At 40.1% G+C, this 24,961-nt stretch overlaps 1 protein-coding gene across 1 annotated transcript in view; it reads left to right on the top strand.

Moving 5' to 3' along the window:
- ZNF521 (zinc finger protein 521) overlaps positions 1-24,506 on the top strand; it is a 229,360-nt gene extending 204,854 nt beyond the window's left edge. Inside the window, exon 10 of the mRNA XM_085049847.1 lies at positions 23,681-24,506. Within this exon, the coding sequence (XP_084905973.1) occupies positions 23,681-23,710 (30 nt within the window). The 3' untranslated portion in view covers positions 23,711-24,506. The remainder of the gene's footprint in view (positions 1-23,680) is intronic.
- Positions 24,507-24,961: the final 455 nt, after the last annotated feature.

Raw genomic sequence — 24,961 nt, 5'->3', positions numbered from 1 at the left:
AGGCAGAGTGGGAACATGAACAAGGTAGAGCAGGGCAGAGCACAATAGCATAAAGGTCCTATCCACATGTATGGTACAGCTGATAATTAAAGGGAGTGAGTTCAAGCATACAAAAATATATGCATTATAATGGTGCTTAACTTGGTGTTTGGCCCAGTGCAAATCTTCATTCAGCATTTTCTGGCTCCTGTTCAGAAAGATTAGCCTATAGGGACAGAAGAATCCCCTCATACTATGTTCATCTCACCTTCTCAATGCAAAAATCAAGTAGGACTCTCTTTAGAAGTTTCCATTATTTCACTCCAGATGCTTGCTAGGAATGCAAGACAATCCCACAGGACCACATTCCGGTGAGAACAGAAAACAAATGACCAGTCCTGAAAAATCAAACCTTCAATGTATTGCTCAACCTTCAAGTTGAAATAATGAAATTTTACAGGAATTTGCTCTTTGTTTTAAGATCCTTTTGATGCTTCCTTTGTGCATGCACTTCCTTTTAAATGCCTTTGTGCTCAATAGCTATAGAACACGCTTTAAATTTTTTTAGATACTACCTGCATATGCAGGAAGCAAATGGAAATCTTCTGTAACAGTTAGAAGTTTATGCTTTAAGAGTGCTCCAAGTTTTGGATTTTCATACTTATATGTTCAAAAGGCTATGTGGTGTATTTATACTTCTGAAATGGAGTTGAAAAAGTATGTCCCAAAAAAGGTTTGTTCTTTAGAATAGAAAGCTTTTAATAGGACATACTTAAAACAATAAAGGCTTTCCAGAAGTAGGCTTGTAACAATCTCTGAGTATCAGGTAAGGAAGCTGCAAGGTAGATGCATTTAAAGGGTACCTAGATTTCCCCCAAAAGATGAAAATCTTCTAATTGAACACCTGGACTGTTCAATTCTCTGTAGTGGGTGGATATAACTAAATCAGTCTTCTCCATCCATTATCCATAATACTGAATTTTTAGTTGATAAGGAAGTAAAGAAAGTTATCACTAGTTTAACTTAGTATTGAATTTTCATTAAATTATGATAAACGAATTTGTTCCTATTAAGACTTCTTTTTCCTGCCCACATACTATTTCCAGTGCCTGTTTCTTTTTGCCTTAGTCTTACTGGACATAGGCTTAGATGTTAGTTCTGGTGTTTGTGCTTCTCTTGCCTCTAATGAGGAGTAACCACTTCCTTCCTATTTCTGGTCCTAGTATTAATTCCATAGAATCAGAATTATTTGGGTTGGAAGGGACTTTAAAGAACATCTAGTTCCAACCCCCTGCCATGGGTAGGGACAGCTTCCACAAGACCAGGTTGCTCAAAGCCCCATCCAACCTGGCCTTGAATGCTTCCAGGGACACAGTATTGTGGTGTTTGTGGGGAGGAATGAGGTACCTTTGTGGGGTGTTACCCAGAGTGAATGATTGAATTCACTTTAGTTTTCTGCAGATGTTGCTGGATCAGAGAGGTACCAATGTCTAGTAGAACTGATTAATAATTGTATTTTTTTTCAGTGTTTTGTCAATGATGATAGATTTTAATATGATGCTAGCCAAGATTACATTATATCAGCACCATTTTGCCCAATACAAAAGTGATATCTCTTTTTGGTGAATTAGGACATTTACTTAACTTCTTGTGACTAATAATTAGCTGCCCCTGGGGTAGTTAAGTGTCCCCACTTTACAAACATGAAAACTAGGGCAAGAAATAATTGGATCAGCAGTTGCTTCTCATCCTGTTCAAAAGGGACCTGGCCTCAGTGATTCACGCCCTTGCTGCTTCCCATCTGGACTCCATCAGCGCAGAATACCTGGGCATGAAGCCATCAGCCTGTAGGACGTTCCAGCTAATACAGAGAGCTGCAGCACTGGCCCTCAGTAGCAAAGGAGACCAGGAGCATATTCAATCAGCTCTCTTGCTGTCTATACTGCCTTCCTACATGTTTGTCCAGTTGTGTTCTAAGACTCAGTCCTTAATATTTTTGGTGGACTGGGTCAAGCACATCTCAGAGATGACCTGAGAAGTTCTTCCCATTTGGTAACAATGTGGTAGTTGACAAAGTTCTGCTTTGTGAGCATTTCTATCAAAGAGCTGAAGTTTATTTGCTCAGGAGCTAGAACGTCCTCACAAACTGTCCTGAGAGCGTGGAACAAACTTCCACAGCAAATAAGTATTATCACGGATGTCCTCAACTTATGCTTTTAAGAGCAGGGTGCACCTAGAGGTGCCAAAGGCTCCCTTCTCTCATATAAACATGTACCTGTACATAGATTTAACTTTCCCCAAAATGCCAACCTGCAGCAACAGAGCTCTACCAAAACAAAATACACAGTTCCTTCCCCAGGGAAAGGATGAAAGAACGAATGAAGCACTCGTAGCAGATGTTACTCATGTAGCTTCAAACAGCAGAAGAACATTCTTAGTTCCCAGTACAAGCTGCTGAAACAAAGCAGGATAGAGGCAGTATAGAAAAGTCTCTGGAAGTGTTATGTCCTTCTCTGGTTTTCCAGTTTTAACATTTTCTTGTTCCAAGGTTAGCACTGTTGAAACTAATCTTCCAGTTTCTCCCTCACTTCATTAAGGGTTAAACTTTCCAAAGATCTCGGCATTGAAAAATGCTCCCAAAAATCTCAACATTTTAAAACAGCCTTTAAAATACCCTTGACCTGAGCTGGAGCAGAACTAAGCAAGCTCTAGGCTATTTCAAGAACTAAAGGCTTGACTGAGACCTTTAGTGGAGACAGTGGCAGAGCTGGGATTCAAACACTACGTTCTCTCATTTGGGGGTCATCTTGAGAAAACTCCTAATTAACCTGGGCTGGGTTTGTCTCCTTGTAGCAGAGGTCTTCTGGGGCCAGCTGGGAAAGAGATTGGTGTAGGAATAGCATCAGCCATAGCAGCAGTGGCACCATTACCTCCATCTAGGATTGTTTTGCCAATGCCCCCACAGCAGTTGAGTCTGTGTACCATGTAGGTCCCAACAGCGAGCCTTCCATGACAGCGGGGGAGACTGTGAATAATTTATACTCTTTACACAAAAACAGGCACAAAACTTTCAAACCTGCAGGATGTTTTCTTCACAAAGAAAAGGCCTCAAAACATTTTCTTAAGTGAAATTGGAGATTAGTTTTGGCATTTCTAGGTCCCCAAGCTCTTAGGGTGAGGAGTGGAACATAGATGTTGGTTTTCTAGGCCCCAAAGGCCAGGAGCCAGCAGGGAATAACTTTGTCAGCTCTTCTTAAAAAGAAGCCTACCTGGAATCCAATTAACAGCCAAAGCTTTAGGCCAACATTTTCAAACTCAGTGGCCTATTTCTGAGAGGGTGCTGAGCACTTCCAGCTGCAGTTTAGGCCAGGGCAAGATGCTGGTGCAGAGTACATCAGGAAATCAGGTCATAAATGCCTGAAGTTAGGAAGCTTGATAAAAGCATAGGTGGTGAGCAGTCATAGCCTCGTTTGAAGTTTCAACAAAATACTTTTGATGCCTAAATACAGGCATCACATTCATTAATGTTGGCCCTAGTCCTTAGCAGGCAGTCAGGTTGCTTTTCTCACAGCAAATGCCTAGGAGTCAGGAGAGCTGAATTCATTTATAAGGTCAGGTACTAACTTGCTCCACATAACCATGCATGCTCTCCATCTTGTGAGTGAGGATGATGATAATAATATGTGTTCCAGAGATAGCAGGGTTGTAATTAATGTTTGTGGTTTAGGGGACTAGACAGAGCTGCATGCATTGCAGGTTTGAGTGCTTTTTTTCCTGAACCCTTACTGTGCATTCTGTTTCAATTAGATATGTGTGCACCAGTGTATGCATGGGGTATCTTTCCATGTCTTTCAAGATTTAAAAAATTCAGGCTTGTGTTCCTGAGATTTGAGACTTTTTTCCCCTAGAAGGGAGAATTATTTTCTTTACAAATTTTCTCAAAAAGGCAATCAAGAGAAGCACGGTGGAGGCACTCATGCATTAGCTCTTTAAGGACATACCTTCAAAGTGTTTCCCCTGCAAGTCTTTTGCTTCAATGTCAAACAAAGTTTAAATACAAAAAGAAATACTTTGAATTCCCTTCCAGTGCCCCTTCCCTCCTGGGGATTGAGGGGTGTTATGGCCACATTAGGTTTTCATGCAGTAATTCTTTTCTAAATAAGAAATTTCCAGGTTTGGAGCCTGTGAGTTCACCAGCCTTTGATTGGCCTATTCAAATGTAAACACTCCCTGTGGGTACTTCATTAGTTGATGAATATTTATAGGACATTGCAAAGCCCACCAAGCCCAAAGTGCCAGAGTTTTTCAGGGACCATTTTGATTTCACTAAATAGTGCTTGTCAAAGATGAGCTTAGTATTAATGTTTCTTATTTCTATCCACATACTTCATATACTTGTAACTTTACATACCATAGTCAACCTGTGAAATTTTCTACACTTTTTCCTGTAAGTAAGGAGGAAACGATCCCTTATACATTCCCTGTGAGAACATTCCTTAAATTTCTGAAGCAATTGAATCACAATTATGGGTTTGTTTTATCAGATGCTTGAGTGATATTATTGATGAAAATACAGAATTGGCAAAGACAGTATAGCAGTTAAGTGATAAATACTACATTTAAATACACCATTTTCATCTTGAAAAGAAATTCAGACTTGAGGAACAATAAAATGGTAAAGTACTGAAAACTATATATGCTGTTCTAGCTAAGTACTGAGTGACACTCATGAAGTACTCACTCAAAAATAAGCAAAAATTTATATTCCTTCTCTTCCTAGGGGGATAGAGCCATACCCAAAAGTGTGTGTTTTTGTATATATTGTCCCTATTTTGCTTACTTCTTCCTGTTTATACTCTTGTATGGAAGGATTCTTTTTGTAAAATATAAGTACCTATTAAAAAAAACCTCATGCATCTCTTTCCAAATTGAGTCATTTGGTCTATATTAAATAGATTCTGCAGAATCAGGTAATATGGTGCAGTTTGTAATCCCTATGACTGCAAAGACTGTGTCATGCAAAAATGTGAAATGAAATTTGTTGTCTCCTGACTGAAAGCCACAAGTGCTGACCCTGAAACATATCAATGATCTTACATGTCAACATTAAAATCATAATTTCTGATTTTTTTTTAGCAAATGGAACAGTGAGGTGTGAGATTTCAGCCTAAAGAAGCAAATCAAAAGTTGCTGCAGAAAGAAAAAGGCACAGAAAGGCAGAAGAAGAAGGGAACAAAAAGCAGAGGAGCAGAAGAGAAGCAGAAAGGAGATTATGGGACAAAGAAACACACAAGATAGAAATACTAGTGCTTAGGAAGGCAAACATTTTTTCTTCTGAGTGATGCTGATAATAATGATAAGACACTTGTAAAAATAAATCATGGTAATAATTAGGGGAAGTTCAGTTATTACATAAAGGCCAATTTCTACCCTTGGTCCTTATAGAAACCTCAGCGAACATCAGGGAGCCCTATTATAGAGTGAGGGCAGGGAAAGCAATAAATGTATTCCCTGACCCACAGATAATCATTAGAAATGGAATTCTGCCCTTTGCAGAAAATGAGGTTTTATCATCTGTGCCCTGAATGTTTCAGCCTACACCTTGCCATTAGTCAGATCAGTTGGCACATACACCTGGAGTAAGCAGAAGAAATAAGCACTCTGTTTGCATATGAATAATTTCCCTGGTAGATCAGTTCAGTTCTCTTAATTGTCCATCCATTAATTTCTTGCTAATGTAGTTGATATCGATGACTGATTTTCTGTGCTAAACAGGAAACACCACTTCTTCATTCTAGGACGCATTCCTTCCTACAACTGCCCTGCTGTTAGCTACCAGTAGCTGCCATTATATTATCTTTCATCTGGCCCAGAGCTGACAACAGATGGCCATCTCCGGGACTGCCATCAGTGTGACTTTATGAAGCATCCAGCTATGGTGTATTGAGGAGCTTCATGGCCAGTTCTGCAAATCTGATTTCCCTTCCCCCTACCTCACTGCTGGCCCCCCTCACTCCATCTCTGTGAATAAGCTCCTTATTCCTGGCTCCACTCTCCACTGGTCCTGTCATTTCCCAACAAGTGATGGCACACCATTATCACTGGAAGTTTGCAGCTTGAGGTCTGCCCCCTCTTCCCTCCACAGCACTGGCACAAGGTTGTCATTGCTCCCAGCATCCTCAGCCCTCCATGTTTTTGGTGTACCAAAGCATGGCTAGAGGGGTTGGGTAGCAGCAAAACTGCTACCTCTTAAGATCTGTAGTTTAAACCCTACCTTCTTCCGCTGCAGAGCACCTCCTCAAGCTTCAGGGATTTTTTTTTTTTTTTCAGTTCCATGAGACATGCTGCCAAACCAGCATTGAGTATATTAAGTGTGAAAGAAGCTAAAATATCAATCAAAGACCTAAAGGGGAGAAAAGTGTAAAATTCACAAGCATCCTGATTCCATTGACATGTTAGATCATTTGGAAAAGCTGTTTCAACTGTGTGGCTGCTGTGCATTTTGGAGAAAGATATATTGTTTGCTCTTGACAGAGTTTTCTAAAGCAAGGTACCTCCAGAGCCAACCCATATTTTTACAATAAATTCACATTTTTGTCCTTTATTGTGATATTTGCAGCAAGTCTACAGCAGTGAGAGTCTCTGCCCTCAAGCTATAAAGGAGTAAGGCTCCATTGTTGGAGAGAGAGCAGCCGTCTGTGAAAGGCTGAGATGTGGTAGGCAAGATGAATACTGCTTGAAAGCAATGCTTGCCATGCTGTCATTTAGGACAGGAACACTGAGGATTTAAACGAAAGTGAAAGGCATGGTAAATGAATCCTTTAAAACTGGTCAAATTTTCAGCTGCCAAAAATAACAAGTTTTCTCCATTGATAGGTTCATTGAGTAGGAGGAAAGTTGGGAGGGGATGAATTCCCCTAGGGAGGAGGTGCAGATAGTTTGGGAAAACAAGGTGTGGTCAGTGATTCATAAAGAGACACTCCAGTAAACAGCAATCTTGGCTCAAAAGTGGTGGCTTTTTTTTTTTTCTTTTTGCCTTTTTCTTTTTTTTTTTTTTACCTTTTTTTTTTGCTTTGTTTTTGTCTTTTATTTTTTTCCTGTCAGGGGCAGGGTAAGAGCATCATTGGGCCATTTCATTCCAAGCATGAGTGAAAAAGACTGGTGCAGAATGGCTACACAACTGGACGTGTATGTTGCAAAAAAAGTGTATGTCCCCCAACCAGAAGGAACAGCTTTTAGGTTTAGCTTTTCTACCTGTTTTGGGGGTCAGTTTCACCATGCTTTGATCATGGCTGAAACATTTTGGATGGGAAAAGAGTGGATTTTTGCAGGCTTTTGTGATTTTTTTTTTTTTTAAGTTGAGTTTCCTTTGTGTTCAAAGCTGAAATTGAGTGTCCTCCACCCTATTAACAAAGGAAGAGAGAAAGAGATGATTCAGTTCTCATGAACCAATACTGCTGAGTTACACACATTTCTACGTGCAGCTTTAGTTGTTTTTCTGTGTTGTTTTAGTCTCATTTTGCAGCAGAATTGCTAGGCATAGTCACGGATCATGGGTGTGTAAGTTTGCTCGGGGATACGCTGTGTCAGTGAATACTCTGCCTCCCCCCATACTTCCTGTGTGTAGATGTCTGCTGTGTAAGATAAAGAACCTGTGATATTGTTAAATATTAGTGGTGCATTTTGCTTTGCTTTGCATTTGTAAAGGTGAAAGGTGATTGTGCAGGAAAATGGAACAGTATATTTGCTGTGAGACAGGCACTAAGAACTCACTCCCGTGCTCAGTTATAATTCATGACTGTACTGGTGGGAAGCCCTTATCCCTCTGTGGAGTTAATGCATCTCTACTGTAACCTGCTGAGAGCACCCTGTGTCCCCTCCCACCATCTGTGCATTCACTTGCGTGCTTTCTCTCTCCCCCTTTACTGTGAGATCTCTTGGTGTTAAAACTGTCAGACTACTAGTGCCTGGTAAAGGTAGTTTTATGATGTGTATTAATGTTGAATTGTCATTTAAGGGTGAGGAGGTAGGTAAAGGATATGTTACCATTTGTTTTAAGGTCTTGTTAGAAAATGCTGGGGAACAAATAGACAGAAAGGTAAATTTGTTGTTTCAAACAGCAAACAGCTTTGAACAGTACAGAGAAATTGCCACAGTTCAGGGTAAGAGCTGTTGATGGCAAATGCATCTTTCTTCCCAATCTAGACATATTTTACTGTTTCTTGGTACCGTGGATCTCTGTTTCTCCATGTCAATATCTGAACCACTGGCATTGTAAATTGGATAATATTTATTTACCCATCAGCTGAATTTTATTTTCTACAAGTTGATCTACTCTTTTAGCTGAAAAGCTCTCTTGCAGTCTGCAAGTTAATTGCTTCTTTGCTACCTGAGACTTAAAATTCACGTGACCAAGTGCTATAAGCTAGTACAGCCTTAACTAAACAGGTAGTGTATGAAGATTTTTTATTATTATTATTATTGCTGGAAGGCACTGTCAGAAGACTGGTGAGACTGTCTAGCTTCGAAAGAATTGCATTCAGCTCACAGAGATTTAGATGATGCTTTATCAACCTGGCACTTTACCACAATATTAAACTCAGAATATGGTTAAAAGACCATGTACTTGACTGTCACAGCAATATTAATTTGCAGTGTTTCACTGGATGTAATCTCATGTAGTCTGTTGTTTGTATTCCTTTAAAACTTATAAATCAAATCCAGACCTGGAATACCAGTATATGAACTTAACAGATGTGCTGCCATAAGGGACCTGCTAGGTTATAAACTGCAGAAATGATCTTTCTCTATTTCAGATTTCTACCTTATTCCGGGGAGATTTAGTAACCACAGAAGTAAGGTGGAAGGTCACGCATTAGGACGGTAGCACCCACCCAGCACTTGACGTTGGGTGTAGTTGTCAGGAAATCCACCTCTAATCATTTTATTATTCAGTCGTAGCATCCACCAAAGCTCCTGAGCAAAAGTAGGGCAAGAATGACTTCAGTAGCTCTGTGTCCAGGTTTTCTTAGGTGAAAGATCACTTTGAGATGACACAGCTGAGTAGTCAGGCTGAAATCCTAGTTGGTATTTTATTAATTTTGCACCAAGATAAATCTTGAAATTCTGACAAACTCCATGACAGGTGAAATTCCTTCTTGCAGAATCTGCTCAGCAAGAGGCTGCTCATTTCGTTCTGTTCAGAGGCAGGCAACAGGAGGGCAGCTTTATAATCAGCCCTCAAAGGAGCCCTGGCCGCCCCAGAGCCTTGGACTGATTGAATAACTCCTGGGCCTCTTCCCCTAGGCCTCCATCAGCAGGGGTCCTGTGGAAAGCAATCTCCCGCAGACTGGCACTGAAGTGAGCTTTAAACTACTATTTTCTGCTCTCCAGAGGAGCCTGGAGTACTAAAAGATAGATGGACTGCAGATATTTTATGAGAAACTGTCAGAAGAAGAGCAGAGTAAATGTTTTTTTCCCTCCTTCGAGTCACACGCTGCATCACTATAGAATTTTTCCCAGAATCTTTTACAATGAAAGTTTGAAATTAATTGGTTGCTAACCTTAATTTTCTCCCTCCCTCTTATTTTTCTTTTTTTTCCCTTCCTTCTTTTTCTTCTTCTCCTTTTTTTTCCCCCCTTAAATATTCACTCGGAGGCCTTTTGCTTAACCACAGTTGCAGAAAATCAGTACCATTTGCACTGAAATATTTATAATGACAGAATGAAAAATTGGATTCATTTTCTGGCCTGTAGCCGAACAGTCTGCAACTTTGCACAGCATTGTTTAGCATCTCTCATTCCTTCCTTTCATTGGGGTCCCTTTCAGACACACACACACGCGCTGCCCATGCTTCAGAGGAATGTTTAGCAAAACACAGAGCCATTTTTAATCTCAGCCTTGAGAAAACAACTTGTCCCTAACCTTGCCACCATTTGGGGGGAGAGCAAAGGGGGAGGTCCCCAGGAAGCGTGTAGAATTCCTCTTACAGGAGAGATTATGGAGGATGACATGCAGTAATCTCTCCTCTATAGTAAAGGAGCAGAGGGCTGGAATTCTGCAAGTTGCTTCGGTGTGTTGCAGGGGAGACAGGGTGGGCATAGTACCAGGCTGGATAGCAAGGTCTTTCCAGAAAACCCTGTTCTGCCACCAATTCCCTCCTTGGCCTTGAGAAACTCATTTGCCTACGAAGGAGGTTGTCAAAAGCTCCCTTTTGTGCCTGAGCAGAGACTGTAAAAACACCCTGTGCTTCTTTGCACCTCCAGAAAACAGAAGATGCTGGAACTGTACATATTTACTTCCCTCGAAGCAATGGTGTGAAGGTGAAGTGGTTGATGTTTGCAAAGAGCTTTGAAAATGAAAGTGCAGATCCTCAGGCTCCAATTTGCATCCCCTGCCAGTATAAAAGGTACCTTAGTCAGACAGCCAAGGATTCCCTCAGTACGCAGCAAATCCTGTTTATTTTGCAAGCCGGTTCTGTATCACTCCCTTTTGGTCCTCACAGGCATGTCTCAGACTCTGATGAATTCCAGGGATTTTTAATTGGTATAACAATCCCATGGGTCTATTATGAGCTGGCATAAGTTCGGGCAGTGTTAGGAATGCTTTAACATGCACTGAGGACTATGGTAGCCCATAATCTGAATGTTTAGGCTGCATGGATTTATAATAATATACAGTGAACATGTAGGAATTAATCGAAAATGCACACAATTTAGCAGAGAATTGTAAGCCTCTACAGATGTCAGACTCTTGTGCAGAACTTAATAGAGAAATATATCTGTGAAAAGAGGTATTTCAAAAACCCTTAGAAATTATTCTCTGGTGAATTTGTAGATTGTCTTGACAATGTATTTGTTTTTGGAAAAGCAAGCCCTGTGGTCAAAATCTTAATTCCTAATGCCAAAAATGAGGCTTCTTGAGACCCTACTGGGTACTCCAAGGATGTGCCTTGGGTGCAGGGGTCAGATTCTGCAAGGTGTTGAGAATTTCAGGAAAATGGAGGTGACAGAAATTGCCTATCAAGGTCCAAAAATGTCATCTCGCTAACTTCACCCATATAAAATTTATGACATAGCTGTATTGCTGACTGCAGGTGTCTGGGTATAGTACTAAATTCTGATCTTTCAATTCCACATCACTCATCAAAGCACAAACTTCTTGTTTCTTTGCTTTCTTTTGTAAGAGCTTCTTAATGCTGGCTCCTTCTCAATGCTCTTAAGGAGCACAGCCTGAGCAGGTGTGCCTATAAGCAGTAGGAAGGGATGGACATCTGCTGTAGGTGTCAGTGCAGCTGAGCTAACACTGCACAGCATTCTGTGGTTTGTGAGCAACACATAGTTCTTATCATTTAAAGTTTCTTACAAACTTGCAGATTTGTCTTTTTACCATGTTTCCCAAGATACTTTGACAGGTCAACCTGAAGTGATGAGCGTTCTGACACAAACTGCATTGTGTCTTAGAAATTTTGCCTGCAGTTGTTTTACTTCAGCATCACTTTGATCTGAAAAGGAACTATGTACAAAGTGATGTGGTTTTAGGATATAACAAAAAGAAATGCAATATTGTGCTGCATGTATTACATGGATTTCCTGCTTAGCCCTTATTACTGCTTTCTGATTTTCTTTTTTTTCTTCATATATGTAAATGAAGAGCAGTATAATTTTTTAATTTTTAGCAGTTACTGAGAATCAAAACAAATAGAGATGAGAAAGAATGTGAACTTTAATTGCAAATATTAAATATGTTTTTAAACTGACAATTTGAAAGCAGATTGCCCTGACTATTTAACCACATTTTAAGGCGGGGGGGGGGGGTCATAAACCCAGAGTAAAGTCTTTCAAATCCAGAAGTATTTCTTTCTTTGAGCTGACCAGGACACAAATATACAGGTGTGTAATATGCCTTAGGATGCTGAAAAGATTTGTGGGGACAATAGACTACAGACCACAGTGAAGTGACAGTACAGATGGAATGGTGCAAAATTGTTACTGAACATCAGGGACCAAAAGAGTAGCCCCCAAACCAATGGTATATCTCACTGTTGAAGACAGTACCTTTCTGAGAAAGCTGTTTTCTCTGTGGGCCTGAACTGTTGTGTAGGTTTTTGTCTGGAGTGCCAGTCTGTTTACTAAAGTTATTAGTTTATAAATTTTGCCATGGTAAAGTAACTGTGAGAGCTTTAAATTAGAATAAGTGCCACTTCTATGTGGCAGGTTCCTTTGAGGGCTTATTAGAAATCAGGCCTCCTGTTGCCTGCCCCTTTATGCATGGCACTATTGCTGTGGGTACTTGTTTATAGCTAACTTTTGAATTTATATAAGTGTGCACTGTGGTATGATGAATTGCCCTCCAATTGTGAAGATTCTGCTTGTTTTTTTCTGGGTTCAAGCTAATATTTTACTTTAAAGGGTTATTTTTATTAGGTGGGTTTTATTTTGATTAATTAAAATTAACTTGGAGTAGCAAATTATAAGAGATCGTGAGAGTTATAGATTAGCCTCACCATAGCTACAGCACATCTTTTTGTAAAGGAATTAAATTTCTCTGTTTCAGGTACCTTGGCACTAAATGTAGACAGCAAATGAGTGTGTTGTCTCCAGTTATTTTCCTCATAAATGTGGCTCTTCTCACTCAATCCAAAGATTGCCACACTAAAAAACAGTCCTAATGGGCAACGAGGGGTGAAAGCAGCAGCTGCAGGAGGCTGGATCCCCTAGCAGGAGATAGCCAAGGAGACAGGAATACCACGGCATCACAAGCCAAAGCCAGTGGTGAGGGGTGGGGGCATTTCTTCGACTGTCAGTACAGGGTCAAGGAAGGATCGAATGACACGTCTGACTTGCAACGTGTCACTGGCCAGCTGTCTGACAGGAAACAGAATGACCAACCTCAGAGAATGACATTTGGTAGGAGGATACTTCATCTCTCACAGGGAGGAAGGAAAAAGGATGTTTCTTCTTGTGCTACTCTTATTTGGGGGAGGAGTATTAAACTGTAGGAATTGGACTTCACTGCCTTCTCCTTTTTACAGGGTCTGTGAGCAGGAGAAAGTGAGAATAAAATTCCTCCCATTTAGCTGTGGTCACATTTCACACTTCTTTTACACAAATACAAATGACAAGAAAAAAAAACAAACCAGAAAACAGAAGACAATAGAGAATCCAAATTTCTGCATTTTACAACCAACAACCACAATGACAAACATGAGACTTTATTGTGCTGGTACCACATGTTAGTAAATGCTCCAGATTTATTGATTTACAGTGTGTGTCCTCACAAAATTTAGAGAAATAATGACTTTGTTGCAAAGGGCAAAATAGCATTCTGGTCTCTGTAAAAGTCACCTTTAAAACATGGAGTTTCTTGGACTAAAAAGGGAGGAACTCAGATGAGGTTGCTCTAAGAACAAAACTTCGTAACATAGGGTTCTTAGCTGTCTATCTAATCACCAGCTATGAAGAGATAAAAATTGTCCTTGGTTTCTTTTCCAACCAGTTGATTTGTAAATCACACACACACCAAGCCTGCCACATAAGCACTGTCCCAGTTCCTGCTATTCCTTGTTTGAAGAGCTGTAGGAATAAGGATTGTAAGATGTCCAAGATGGGCTGGCACAGTAACCAGTTGTGAAGGAAGTCAGAGAGCAAAATCCATGGGGGCTTCTGCTTATCAGCTCAGAAATCCTTGGCAGTTACCATCAAATCTGCTCAGTCTGGCTTTCCTTGCAAACTGTGTTGAAGGAAAAAGACGCACCAATGAGCAGCAGAGTTTGGAGCATTTAGAAGAGGAGAAGAGCTAGCAGAACACCATAGTTTTTCCTTTTCTCACCTACAGTCTAAATTGACATACCATGGACAAGGGAATAAATTTTCATTTACGTTCCTGATTCCAGGATCCAAAATACGCTCCCATCACTTCTGCATTCTTTCAATTAGGTGTATGTATGCTTGCTAGTTTACTTCCAGATATGATTTCCACATGTGAAAGGCAGGTTTGTCGATTTTAAAATTGGACTTGTCCAGTGTTTGCTTTCACTTGAGCAAAAATGTTAGTCACTGTGAGTTAATCTTGGGCTGATCCATAACCTGCAGTGTGCTGAGTGCTGTTGTACAAGGCCCCACGCACCAGCTGGCAATGTGCAGGGAATCCAGATTCCAAGCTGTCCCCATGTCACCTGGTAAGCACAATACCCAGCATTATGGCAGGAGGTAGGGAGGTGAACTCAGCGATCAATACAAGTGTGGGATGTGTCTGTCTGTATAATAGGAGTGCAGACAAGTTACAGCACTTTTCTTTCAGGCTGTATCAAGAAACTTGTAATTTCACTTGTAATTTTGTTCAAAGGGATTCTAGTACATGCACCTGTGGAAAACTGGAAAGTATCATTGTTTTAAAGGTTGCCCTTTGCATATAAATCACAGCTCTGTGTGCTTCCCCATTTTAATTGGGTGACCTTTTGAATCCTATGGACAGGAGCTTAAATTCTGGACCTGCATGTTGGTTGAAGATTTGAAATCAATTCATGTTTTAGCAGTTACTCTGCTTCAAAGCAGAGAACCCAAATGGAAATTTGAGAAGAAAAATTCCCCTCGGAAAGTTCCTTTTCACAAGTCATAGAAAACTTCATTGCAGACCAAATAGATATGCATAAAATCCAGATTCATTTGTCAGTTTAATCCTTGAAAACTATCATGATTCACTGAGTATGAGAGAAAGAGGAGGAGCAAGAAATGTATGATGTTTCCAACAGGACATTTCTGTGCAATTATCAGTTTAAGCTTCCATTATTTGTCACTAATTACTGCACTGAGCTGTTAAATATTTAGTAGTAGTTTGTTTAATTGGGTTTGACCTATAAAGGAATCTGTGTATAGCTTAGCTCCACTTCCAGGAGCCAGTTCCTAACTCCTAGCTAGGCAAATTTGTATTCACATAAGGTGAACATATATTGTCAGACAAAAGGTTTTGTTTTTGTTTAGGTTTGTTACCTCTCTCTCCCCCACAGATTTGTCTTTAAGGTATCTGAAAGCAGAGCACAAAGTGAAAATGCTGCCTGTGGATGTAAAATGGGAGGTCGGTCAAACTTAAACTTGTTTACAGATGTTGTAGATAGAAAGCACCAGCATGATAAATTAAACATAAAAAAGAAAAAAATTAAAGCAGAGCAACAACTAGCCCATGAACACACGTGTCTTGTAAAACACTGACTTAATCCCTAAATATCTTATTAGGCAGTATTGCCTATCAAGGCTGTTGTCCCCTGTTACTCTGTTGTACAATAGCTGCAGACAAATCTGTATTTGTTCAACTTTGGGTTCTGCCTGCCGTGTCTGACAGGGTGAAAAGAGTTCTTCTGGCTGTGGCCTCTGCAGAGGGTGTGCAAGAATCGATCAGTATACGAGCAATATTCACTTTGTTTTAAACCCTAAAGGCCTGGCTCTATTCTTTCTTTTTCCTATCTTGAAACTCCCTTGATTTCAGAGGAGCTTTTCTTAATTTATACCAGGGTAACCATAACCATATTCTAAAGTAATAAGACTTTTGATATATTTCTCAGAAGTGCCTCCTTCTGCCTTTTTTGTTAAAGCTTTTATTCTCTCTTAATGAACAATTTTCTTATTGGGGAAGAACACTTGTGTATTAATTTCAAACATTTCCAGTATCACAAAAGCCTTGTTTTTCTACAGACAAGACTTAGACTTGGATCCTTATTATCAGTAGAGCCCCTTTGCCACATAAAAGAACAGAAAGGCTTCCCAGTTTTGAAGAATTGCTGTGAACATGCCCTAACCATTGCCTTCTCTGCCCATCACCACCTCATTTATGGGGGTAATGCACACACCTTGCTCCTGCAGCCAGGCACACCTTGCCTGCAATAGAAGACATTGCTGCAAGTTTCACTGCATCTCAATAAACAGCAGACAGGGTTAGGGAGGCTTATGGGAGGCGATTGCCTGGCACCATAGGTTAAAACAGCCTTCGACCTACTCTGATTTATGTCAGAGGCTTAGCTGGGAGCCCCCTGCCAATGCTCATAATGAGGAAGGTGCAAGGATGGTGAACAGGCATCTGTGTTTGTGTCTGTTCTCTTCTGGTGACAATGATGAAAGTCTTATTTGCTGTACCCGGGAATATATGTCATTCTTTTCCATACAACAAATCTGTGATATATGTACTCGCATATAGTAATGAATCCAAAAGGAATCATTGACATTTTACTAGTGACTTGCTGGAAGTCTCTGAAGAAAAATAGGTATCAGGGGTTTTGGCTTGGTTTGGGTTTGGTTTTAATTTTCAGTTTGCATCCCTGAGAACATGCTCTCCAATCTGAGATTTTTTTATAGGTAGTTTTTCTCTGGCCGAGCTGGAAATGCTGAGTAGAAGAACCAGAACACTGAGAGTTTTACATAAATATGATAAAGAGTAAAATCTGATTGGCAGTCATGCTATTTCAGAAACATTAACCTAATATAAAATCATATAACTTAGGTGAATTAATTTATACGAATGACTGCAATTCAGTGTAGACTTTCCTAAATTATCATTGTCAGCAGTGGCCAGTCATGTCCTAAGATGACCACTTAATTGGCCATCATTTCAGAACAGACCTGATTCTCAAAGGCTGGTAAACATCAACTCACCACACATAAATGGTATTTATGGGAACACCGATTCTCTTGGGATTTTGTCCCCTTTTTGTTGTGGAAATACCTCTGATTTAGTTCAGATCAATTTTCTTGGGAATCTGAAGTTTCAGTGACTGCATTTTGTTAGGTCTGTGCTGGTGAGCAAACTTGGCCTGGATGAAACTCCATGCCTACTTCAGTGTATTTATAAATTCACTGTCACTCCTCCTGCTCTGCCCACTGCACTACAGTACTAGAAATGCTGGTGGCAGGGATGCTTTGCCTGGATTTTTTCTGTTGTCTACAGAACTCCAAAGTCTCCATGCAGCCTCCTACTTTTCACCTATGAAAAACTATTAGACATCATCTCTCTTCCAGGTCCCTCATTCACTCAGCATAACTGTGACCATTGAAATATGAATATATATTCATTTGTGTCAGAAGCATTGTAGTTCCTGGGGTGAAACACGTCAGAAACATTTGTTACTTCAGACATTTCAGATACAGCAATAATTTCTTGTAGTTGGTGTTTTATGAAAGGAAGGATGGGGCCTGAGAGGGGAAATAATCACGCATTTGTTAATCAGCTTCAACTGAAGTTGCTTTTTTGTATTTTACCTATGTGAAGAAGACAGAAATGTTTACAATCTGGGTGTTTGTAGATGCTCTGTCAGTACAATTAAGGATTATAGAATCATAGAATGGACCTGGATATGTCTTTAACCTTCAATTAATTAATTTTGTGGAGTGCACTATGGAAGTCATTACCCTTAGTATGGGAATCCAAATCCCACCTACACTACATTTTTACCTATATAGCAACTAAGCCTTAGAAACCCATGTAACTGAATATTCTTAATTGCTTGCAGCAGCAGTGGAGCCAGGGCCGTAATGTGTTGGGGCATTGAAAGTAAGTTTACTGCTTTCAGATGCTTCGAAATGGCCCAGATATTCTACTGAAACCAGCTCCTGACTATGCAGATTTGGTTTCATGTCTGATTTGGGGCTGGCTGAGCCTCTTCCTCTCCTGGGATGAACATCGGGAAAAAAATACTAACCCTGAGGTCTGTGAAGCTGTGAAATAGTCTCCCAAGAGGAGCATTGGAAGCTCTAATTAAAATTGGACTGGGCAAAACACTTGAAATTACACTATAGACAATAATCCAACACTGGCAAGATGGGTGGAGAAAACGCCCTAATGGGTCTTTTCTGTCTTTAAATTCTATGAATTCTTGTTCTTCTCTTTTATTATGCTATTTCACCTTTTTGTTTAATGGTGACATAGTGTCATCTAGAAAGTATTATAAGGCACTTTTGTGAGCTGAGCAAGATGATGTTAAATGTCAAAAGAAAATGCAACAGTTTTTCTGCAGGTTTGCAGTGATTATATGGAGATAGGAAAAAGAGAAACTGACTGTAAGCGAGGGACATGACTGCAGTGGTTTTGATCTGTAAGACAGTGGCAAATGCATTGTATGCCTGCAATATGCATGTTTATCATTTTGACATTGTGTTTCATATTCTGTGCTTATGAAGAACAGCCACATTTCACCAAATCTAACACAGGTGTGGAAAAGTCATTTACTGTAACTGCATACATTGCTCAGATTGCTGGAGACATCTTCTATCCCAGTGTTTCACATATCCCCTAAGACCTGGACTAAATAATATATTTTTACATCTTAATTTATAGTTTGTATTTAATCTTAGTATTGTACAAATCTAAGTAACTCATCGATTCAATCTGTGGGTATAATCATATTACAGTTTACCAGGAAAAAATCCTTCAGCAGTATAATGGGGCCTTGACAAGAAACTCTGTGCTGCAATATTTGAAGCAGCACAAGTCTGCAGAAACAGTGTAAAAATAACCTTTTGTGATACATTTTTTATAGTTTAGTCTGAATAAGTTTCATTTATTTGTTTTTGGTGTTACCACTTCATACTCCTCTTCCCTCCTCCCTCACCTTTCCACATGGTATAGTATTCCAAGAGTGTCCAATGCAGAGCTTTCCGCGGGAGAGGTCAGGAGAGCCGTTAAGTGGTAAAGCATCGGACCCAAATTCTGGAAACCATGTTGATCCTGTGAAACTGCTAGGTTTTCCTAGGCTTGCCTTTCCACAAACATTTCTTTCTTCCCTTTTGGTTCTGGAAAATCCAACATCCTCTTTTTAGCTGCAGACAGTTTGAAAAGTGTAGTACAGGATAAGAAGTTGGAATAAAAAAGAAGGGAAGAGAAGCAGAAAATCTTGATTAGAAAGTATAATTTAATAGAACGTGTATTGAACCAAATGTATTGATTAATGTGGTAGATATAGTACTTATATTGATTCAAACTAGAGATTTAGTACTAAAAGCTGTAAGCCAAAAAGCTGTTGCAGATTGCTACAAAAGTCAGTTTAATGCTGTCCTTGAGAATGCCTTCACAAAGAAATTCTTCTAATGTTTGAGGAGTAGGTAGAATGCGGTATATGTCAGTTTGATCCCGGAGGGTTTTATTTTGTACTCTAATAGCTGTTACGAGCCTACATTATATCCAAGGAGTAATTTTCCTTAGGGGTGCCCAGCTCGCTTTGTGTCAATATTCTAGCATTTTAAGTCACGTACAGTATATGCTTCTGGGAACAGTGCAGGAGCCAGCCAGACTCATAATGGTCTGCATTCATTAATAAAGGCAGAAGCTTCTGTCCCTCCATTGCCCACTACAGGGATGCCTCCCTGGTCTTCAGGGACCCGTACAGACACATTTAAAGAAAGCTTTATTTTGAGTGGGCAGGAGATGAAATGCAGGACTTGCAGGCATTTCCTAAGTCAGCTATATGCCCGAGCACAGGGGTGACCTTAATGGGTCAAAGAAGAATGCAGGTCAAAAGACTTATTATCCAGCCTGTTGGAAACCAATTGCTTTTGTTAAAAAAAAAAGTAAATTGTAGCGCTTAAAGGTTGATAGTAATGTAGAGTTCTGTTTTACAACCTGGAACTGAATTGCAGTGTGGTGGGGTGCATTTTTATTTTTTTGAATGCAAAAAAATACAAGATGGTCTGTAATGTACACAGATAAAGGATTCCAGATAAGTGATAACATGTAGGGTACCATAATTACTTAATCAGTGATGATTGATTACTCATGTTTGTGTTCTTGAACTAAGGAAAAAAATAACATGCTGCCGTGGTACTGTTACCATCTGTTGAAATAATGCACCTACATTTCATCTTTACACCTCTTCACGTGTATCCTCTTTGCACTGTTTGTCAGGTACAGCCATGTCTTGTTTCATCTGGTCATAAAACACAGAAGTCCCATTTAAATTGAATGCAACCACAGTTTACATTAAGGATTCTAATGGACTACTGAGTCTGTGGCTATCCAAGGGTATTTTTTTCTTTGTTAATTTTGATGCTGTGGGTGGGAACTTTTTGCTAGCTATTACTTCACATGTTCCTTCTGAAACATAAAGGCATGCACCAAACAACAAGAAGTATTATTACCTCTTTTGTCTCGAGCCTTTCTATGAAGAAATCTTTTTGTATCTGTTTGCCAAGGAGATTCTTCCACACAGTATTATCCTGAAATTCTTTCCGTGTTTTCAAGTCCTTAACACTAACGATAGGGATATCTCAAAGCATTTTAATCCAGAAAAGTGGTGGCATGTAATTTTATAGTAGGTCACATAACAGTTGGGATTCTGGATTCAGCTATCAAAAATAATTATTTCTAGGAATAGAGCAAATGCACTTATAGAGTTTATTTTTCTTGTGAAATATATTGAATTCAGGTTTTCCCAGGTAATATATCTGCTTTCCAGATAACACTGAGGCAGAGAAATTGGGGATGTAAGAGTTTTCCTGTTTTGTGCCCACACGATAACAAATGCAGTGACACACACACCCCTCCTGTTTCCCTGTTCCTCCATTTTGTGCATGCAAAGCTTGAATTTGTATTTGCAAACTAGTGTCTCCTCATGAGATCCCAGCTCTTGGAAATTGGAACACAGCTGTTGCTGAAGTCCAGGAAAGATTATATTGAGAAAAAATATTTTCCCCTTTCCATGGCTAAGCAGGAAATTGACATTTTTGCTTTGTAGGGAGACTACCACATAATTAAACAGATGTGCTTATGCGCAATCAGATTTGGGGGAGGCGAAGAAGGGGAGCATATGATACCTCCTATACTTCACTAAATGACTTCTCTTTGGCACGTGAGTGCGCTAATTGCTCCAAACTCAGACAAACTATTTGAAGTTTCTGGAGGAGGCATGTTTCAAGCTTGTCTAGTGTGTCTTTAGTGAAGGGCAGCGCACTCTCCAAGTCACACATGGAATCTCAAGTGTAATATTGTGCTCTCCCTGGGTGTGCCATGCTCCCATGGCCCTGCCATGTCCCTGCCAGCGGGAGCTCCAAATTCTGCTTTGCCTGCCTGCCTGATCTCCCACTGCCGGGGAGGCGGGAGCTCGCTGCACACGAGGCAGAGAGACCATCAGAGTCGAGATCTGCTGTGTGGATAATAGAGGAGAATTTTTGCCCTAAATTTTTAAACACTACACCCCTCATAAAAACAACAACAGTTCATAACTGGGATTAATGTTTGCAATTTTCAGTCACTTAGACATGGGGTCTCCAATAGATGGCTTTTGGTAGGAGTGGAATATAGCTCTCTGTGGGATTACAGAATTTTCCTCCTTTTCTTATCTCTCTTCTCCCATCCTTCGCCTGCTTGTCTTGTCAATGTTATGTTCCTGAAGTGCTTCCACTTCATATTTTTTTGCTACTTAGCCAAATAGGTATTTCTCCCTAGTTCCTCGCATTTGGGGGGCCTTAATTACTTTGGAAACCGTGGATTTTTTTGACTGTTTACAACATGTAGAGTTGCCTTTTTAAGGCTTAAACTGCTCAAAGCATTTCCTTATGTTCCTATCCTGCCCCGTCTACTTCATCTCTGCAATGCTTGTTTGGCTTTTTTCTATTATTTCTTCTTGTCTCCAGAGAATCTCATTTTGCACCAGGGCACAGGAGTCAGGGACACTGAGAGCTGGGGCAAGTCAGTCCTTATTCTGTGTTTTATTTTGTCTCCTTCATATCTCAGCATTTTTATTTTTTAATCAAAAATGTCATTGCAGCAAGAGTTACAACTGCAATTCTAAAACACCTTTTGACTGTTTCATATGCAACTGTTCATCCAGCTTCATACTGATTATGCATTTTTCACTTAGTGAAAAGAAATAAAAAATGGGCACGACTGACATGCTTGCTCTCAGTAGACTAGAAACAAAAGACCCCCCAAATATCTGTCTGCAATGTAACAATTGGTATATTACTTCACCTGCTCAGAAGCAGAGAAAAAAATCAGAATTCAGGCTGCCAGCCCATATTTAACGTGTCCTGTTGTTTCTGGGTACTGCAGGGTCTCCAATAAGCCTGTGGTGTTATGCTGAAAGTGCTGCAATAAATGGACACAACAGGATGACAAAAGGACTGACTGTCAGGCTTAACTCTTAATTTCCTTGCTTTTGTGCTTTAAAGTCAGAGCCCATTACCTGTGACCAGCCAGCATTTTTGGCTGCAGCTATTGTTACTGCTTTACAGCATTTTGAAATGATTTTATGGGGAGGATGAGGAGCTAGATGAAATCAAGTGGTGGAGCATATTTTTTTAACACTCTTTGGCCTTGGACAGTCTGGAATTCTTGCCATCAGCATTAAATCATTTTGTATTCACATCTGGAAATTGCATCTTTGAGTGTCACTGGGTCATTTTCCTTTAATCTTGAGAATGGCACTACATTAAAAATTCCTCAGTCTTACTGTAAGATCCTTTCCTTGCCAAATGTCCCATGAACTATTATTTGTGTGCGTGCACAGTTTAGGGAGAGTGAAGGAGGACGGGAGAGAGGATTCTCAGGCTGGTCTGCAGTCACGCTGTATTTCACAGTCGTTTCACCAAGGCTGTTTTCATGTGCTCTTTCGTGGGTGGCTCTGGAGGGTATGGTTCAGTAGATGTTCACTTTGTTGTAAATGATGACTGTCTTTTGGGAACAGGTTCATCCTAAAGTGCGGTAGTCCAGTGAGGTTTAAAGACAGATTAACTTAATAAAGTGGAGTGAAGGGTCTGGATGTGCTGGGAGCAAATCATGGGATGTGACACCCCTGCCCTCTGGGTCACTGGCCCAAATCTGGCCCTGATTACTAAGGGGAAAATTCATCATTAATCAGTGGCTGCCCTGTTGTCTGAGAAGGAGCATTCACAGACATTTTCTGGTTATCTGCAGATCGAGTGTACATTGTAGAAAACTTAAGATGTCTTGAATTGGTCCCTTGCTCTTAGCTCAATGCTTGTGAAGGATCTGAGCCACTACAGGCAGCACAATAGCATCTTACTGAAAGCAGTAAACCTAGTTTGAGGGGTGGCAGGAAAAAGGGTGAAACTTGGTTTTGCTGCTTGATTTGGTGATTACTTACACAGGAAAGAAGAATTTAAGACTCCAAAGTCTATGCTGTGTTACCACACATAAGGCACTGCATGGTTTTTGGTGACCAAAGGTCAGGCTGTGCCAGCCCCTCCTGTTTTCTCATCAGTTTTTGAGCTCTGTAGTAGAGAGTGACTCTAACCAGACTATACTGTGCCATACCATGTAGGGGGAAATAGGTTTTACTGCAGTAATGCATTTGAAGCGGTGCCACAGTCTAGGAAGCACAGGCCAGTTAGCATAAGACTTTTATGGCAAATGCACTTCTCATTTTTGCAATGTATAAACCATGAGCTGTGTGTAAGCAGACACCAGAACCACCGACCTGGTCTGCAGTTTCACTGGGGCAGGTCAGCCCACACCCAACCTGGAGAGAGTGTGCTGCCCTTCTTGTCGCACATGTAAAGAATACTGGTGTGAAACAGCTGGGGAGAAATCCTCTTTTCCATAATGGTGCTGTTTCTGGCTAGTTTAAACAAGGAGGGGTTGAGAGTACTCTTTTTCCAGCCCATCATTTTGCAAGATATGTTGGGAGAATTGTTTTTGCATCCTTCTTTCACACAGAAATGCCTGTCCTGTGACTAAGTTGTTTCTTTTGTTTTTGTTACAGAATCATACGATGACCCAGCACAGCAGTTAGTGCAAGGCCCGTCTCTTCCAGAGAATTCTTTGTGGCACAAAAAGGGAACACATTTTACTCTTTGCACGAAACTTTCATTGTTAATGTATATTATTCAGAATCATTGTATTGTACCATAAAACTTGTATTATCGAAACTGTTGGATGTTCATGTGTTTGAACTTTTGAGCACCGGATAGACTTCCTGTATATAAAGTGTTGCACATGTATTATGTTGTCTGATACTAAAATGGTCTTATAAAGACAAGTGGACTTGGGCCCTATTCAAGAAAGATACAAATAATAATAATACTGTGTGAGGGGAAAAAAATAGCTTAAGAAAAAATGTCATTTTCAAGAGGAGGGAGAAGGTAATAGCTATGTTCCATTACAGCTCTGTTTGGCCTCCCTTTCGTTTAAACTTCAGTCTAGAAATCTCTCTTTTGGTATACAAACGGATGAATCTAAGACTATTTTTTATTGCTGAAGATTCTTGCAAAAAATATGAAGAGACTCTTTCTCACAGAGCAGGAACCCACAGTTGAATAAGGCCCGTATATATATTTGTAAGCCTTGCGATATGACAGATAGCATTACCATATATGCAATAGTTGTTATGTAGTTTGTCAAAGAATTTTTTCCTGGATACCATTTGAAGCTTTGAGTGTTCAAGACTTTCCTTAATGATTTCACACAGCCAAATTCTTGAATCAGTTGAACTAACCTGTATGTTACTGTTATTAATGTTTACTCTGCGGTCTGAACCTGGAGATTACTGGAATTGTTTTCCAAAAGGAAATAAATTCAGTTTACCATTATGTGTGAGTGTGCTTTGTGTCTTGTCTTTTTCCTTGAAAAGTAGCATTATTATTACTGCTGCCGTATTACCTAAGATCTGCAATCCCTTTGTATCAGGATCTGTACACTGCTCAGTGGGAAAACGTTGCTTTTCTCAAAGGCAGGCATTTAAATAAATGTAAAGGTAGAAACAGATCTGCTGGTCTACTGCAAAGCAATGTGTGCTTGTGGGTGATACTGTTTTCTGGGTTTCTTTATTTCTTTTATTTATCTGTCTCAACAATTTCATACTTGTACAATTGACATGTTGGTTGCCAGAGGAGTCACCACGGATCTTGTGTGTTTAATTATCGGTAAATTTAAACGCAGTATCACTCAGTGGGTTGGGTCTGGTACTGGCAAGAGGGAGCCACCACAGCTCTGCCAGCAGAGCTGTTAAGCTGCCATCCCCCACCCTCTGCTCTGACATGGGTAG

The sequence above is a fragment of the Lichenostomus cassidix genome, chromosome 2 (genome assembly GCF_008360975.1).
Source record: "Lichenostomus cassidix isolate B80296 chromosome 2, HeHo_3.0, whole genome shotgun sequence".
NCBI lineage: Eukaryota > Metazoa > Chordata > Aves > Passeriformes > Meliphagidae > Lichenostomus > Lichenostomus cassidix.
The sequence above is the reverse complement of the archived record's forward strand: the minus strand, read 5'-3'. Positions and strand labels throughout refer to the sequence as shown.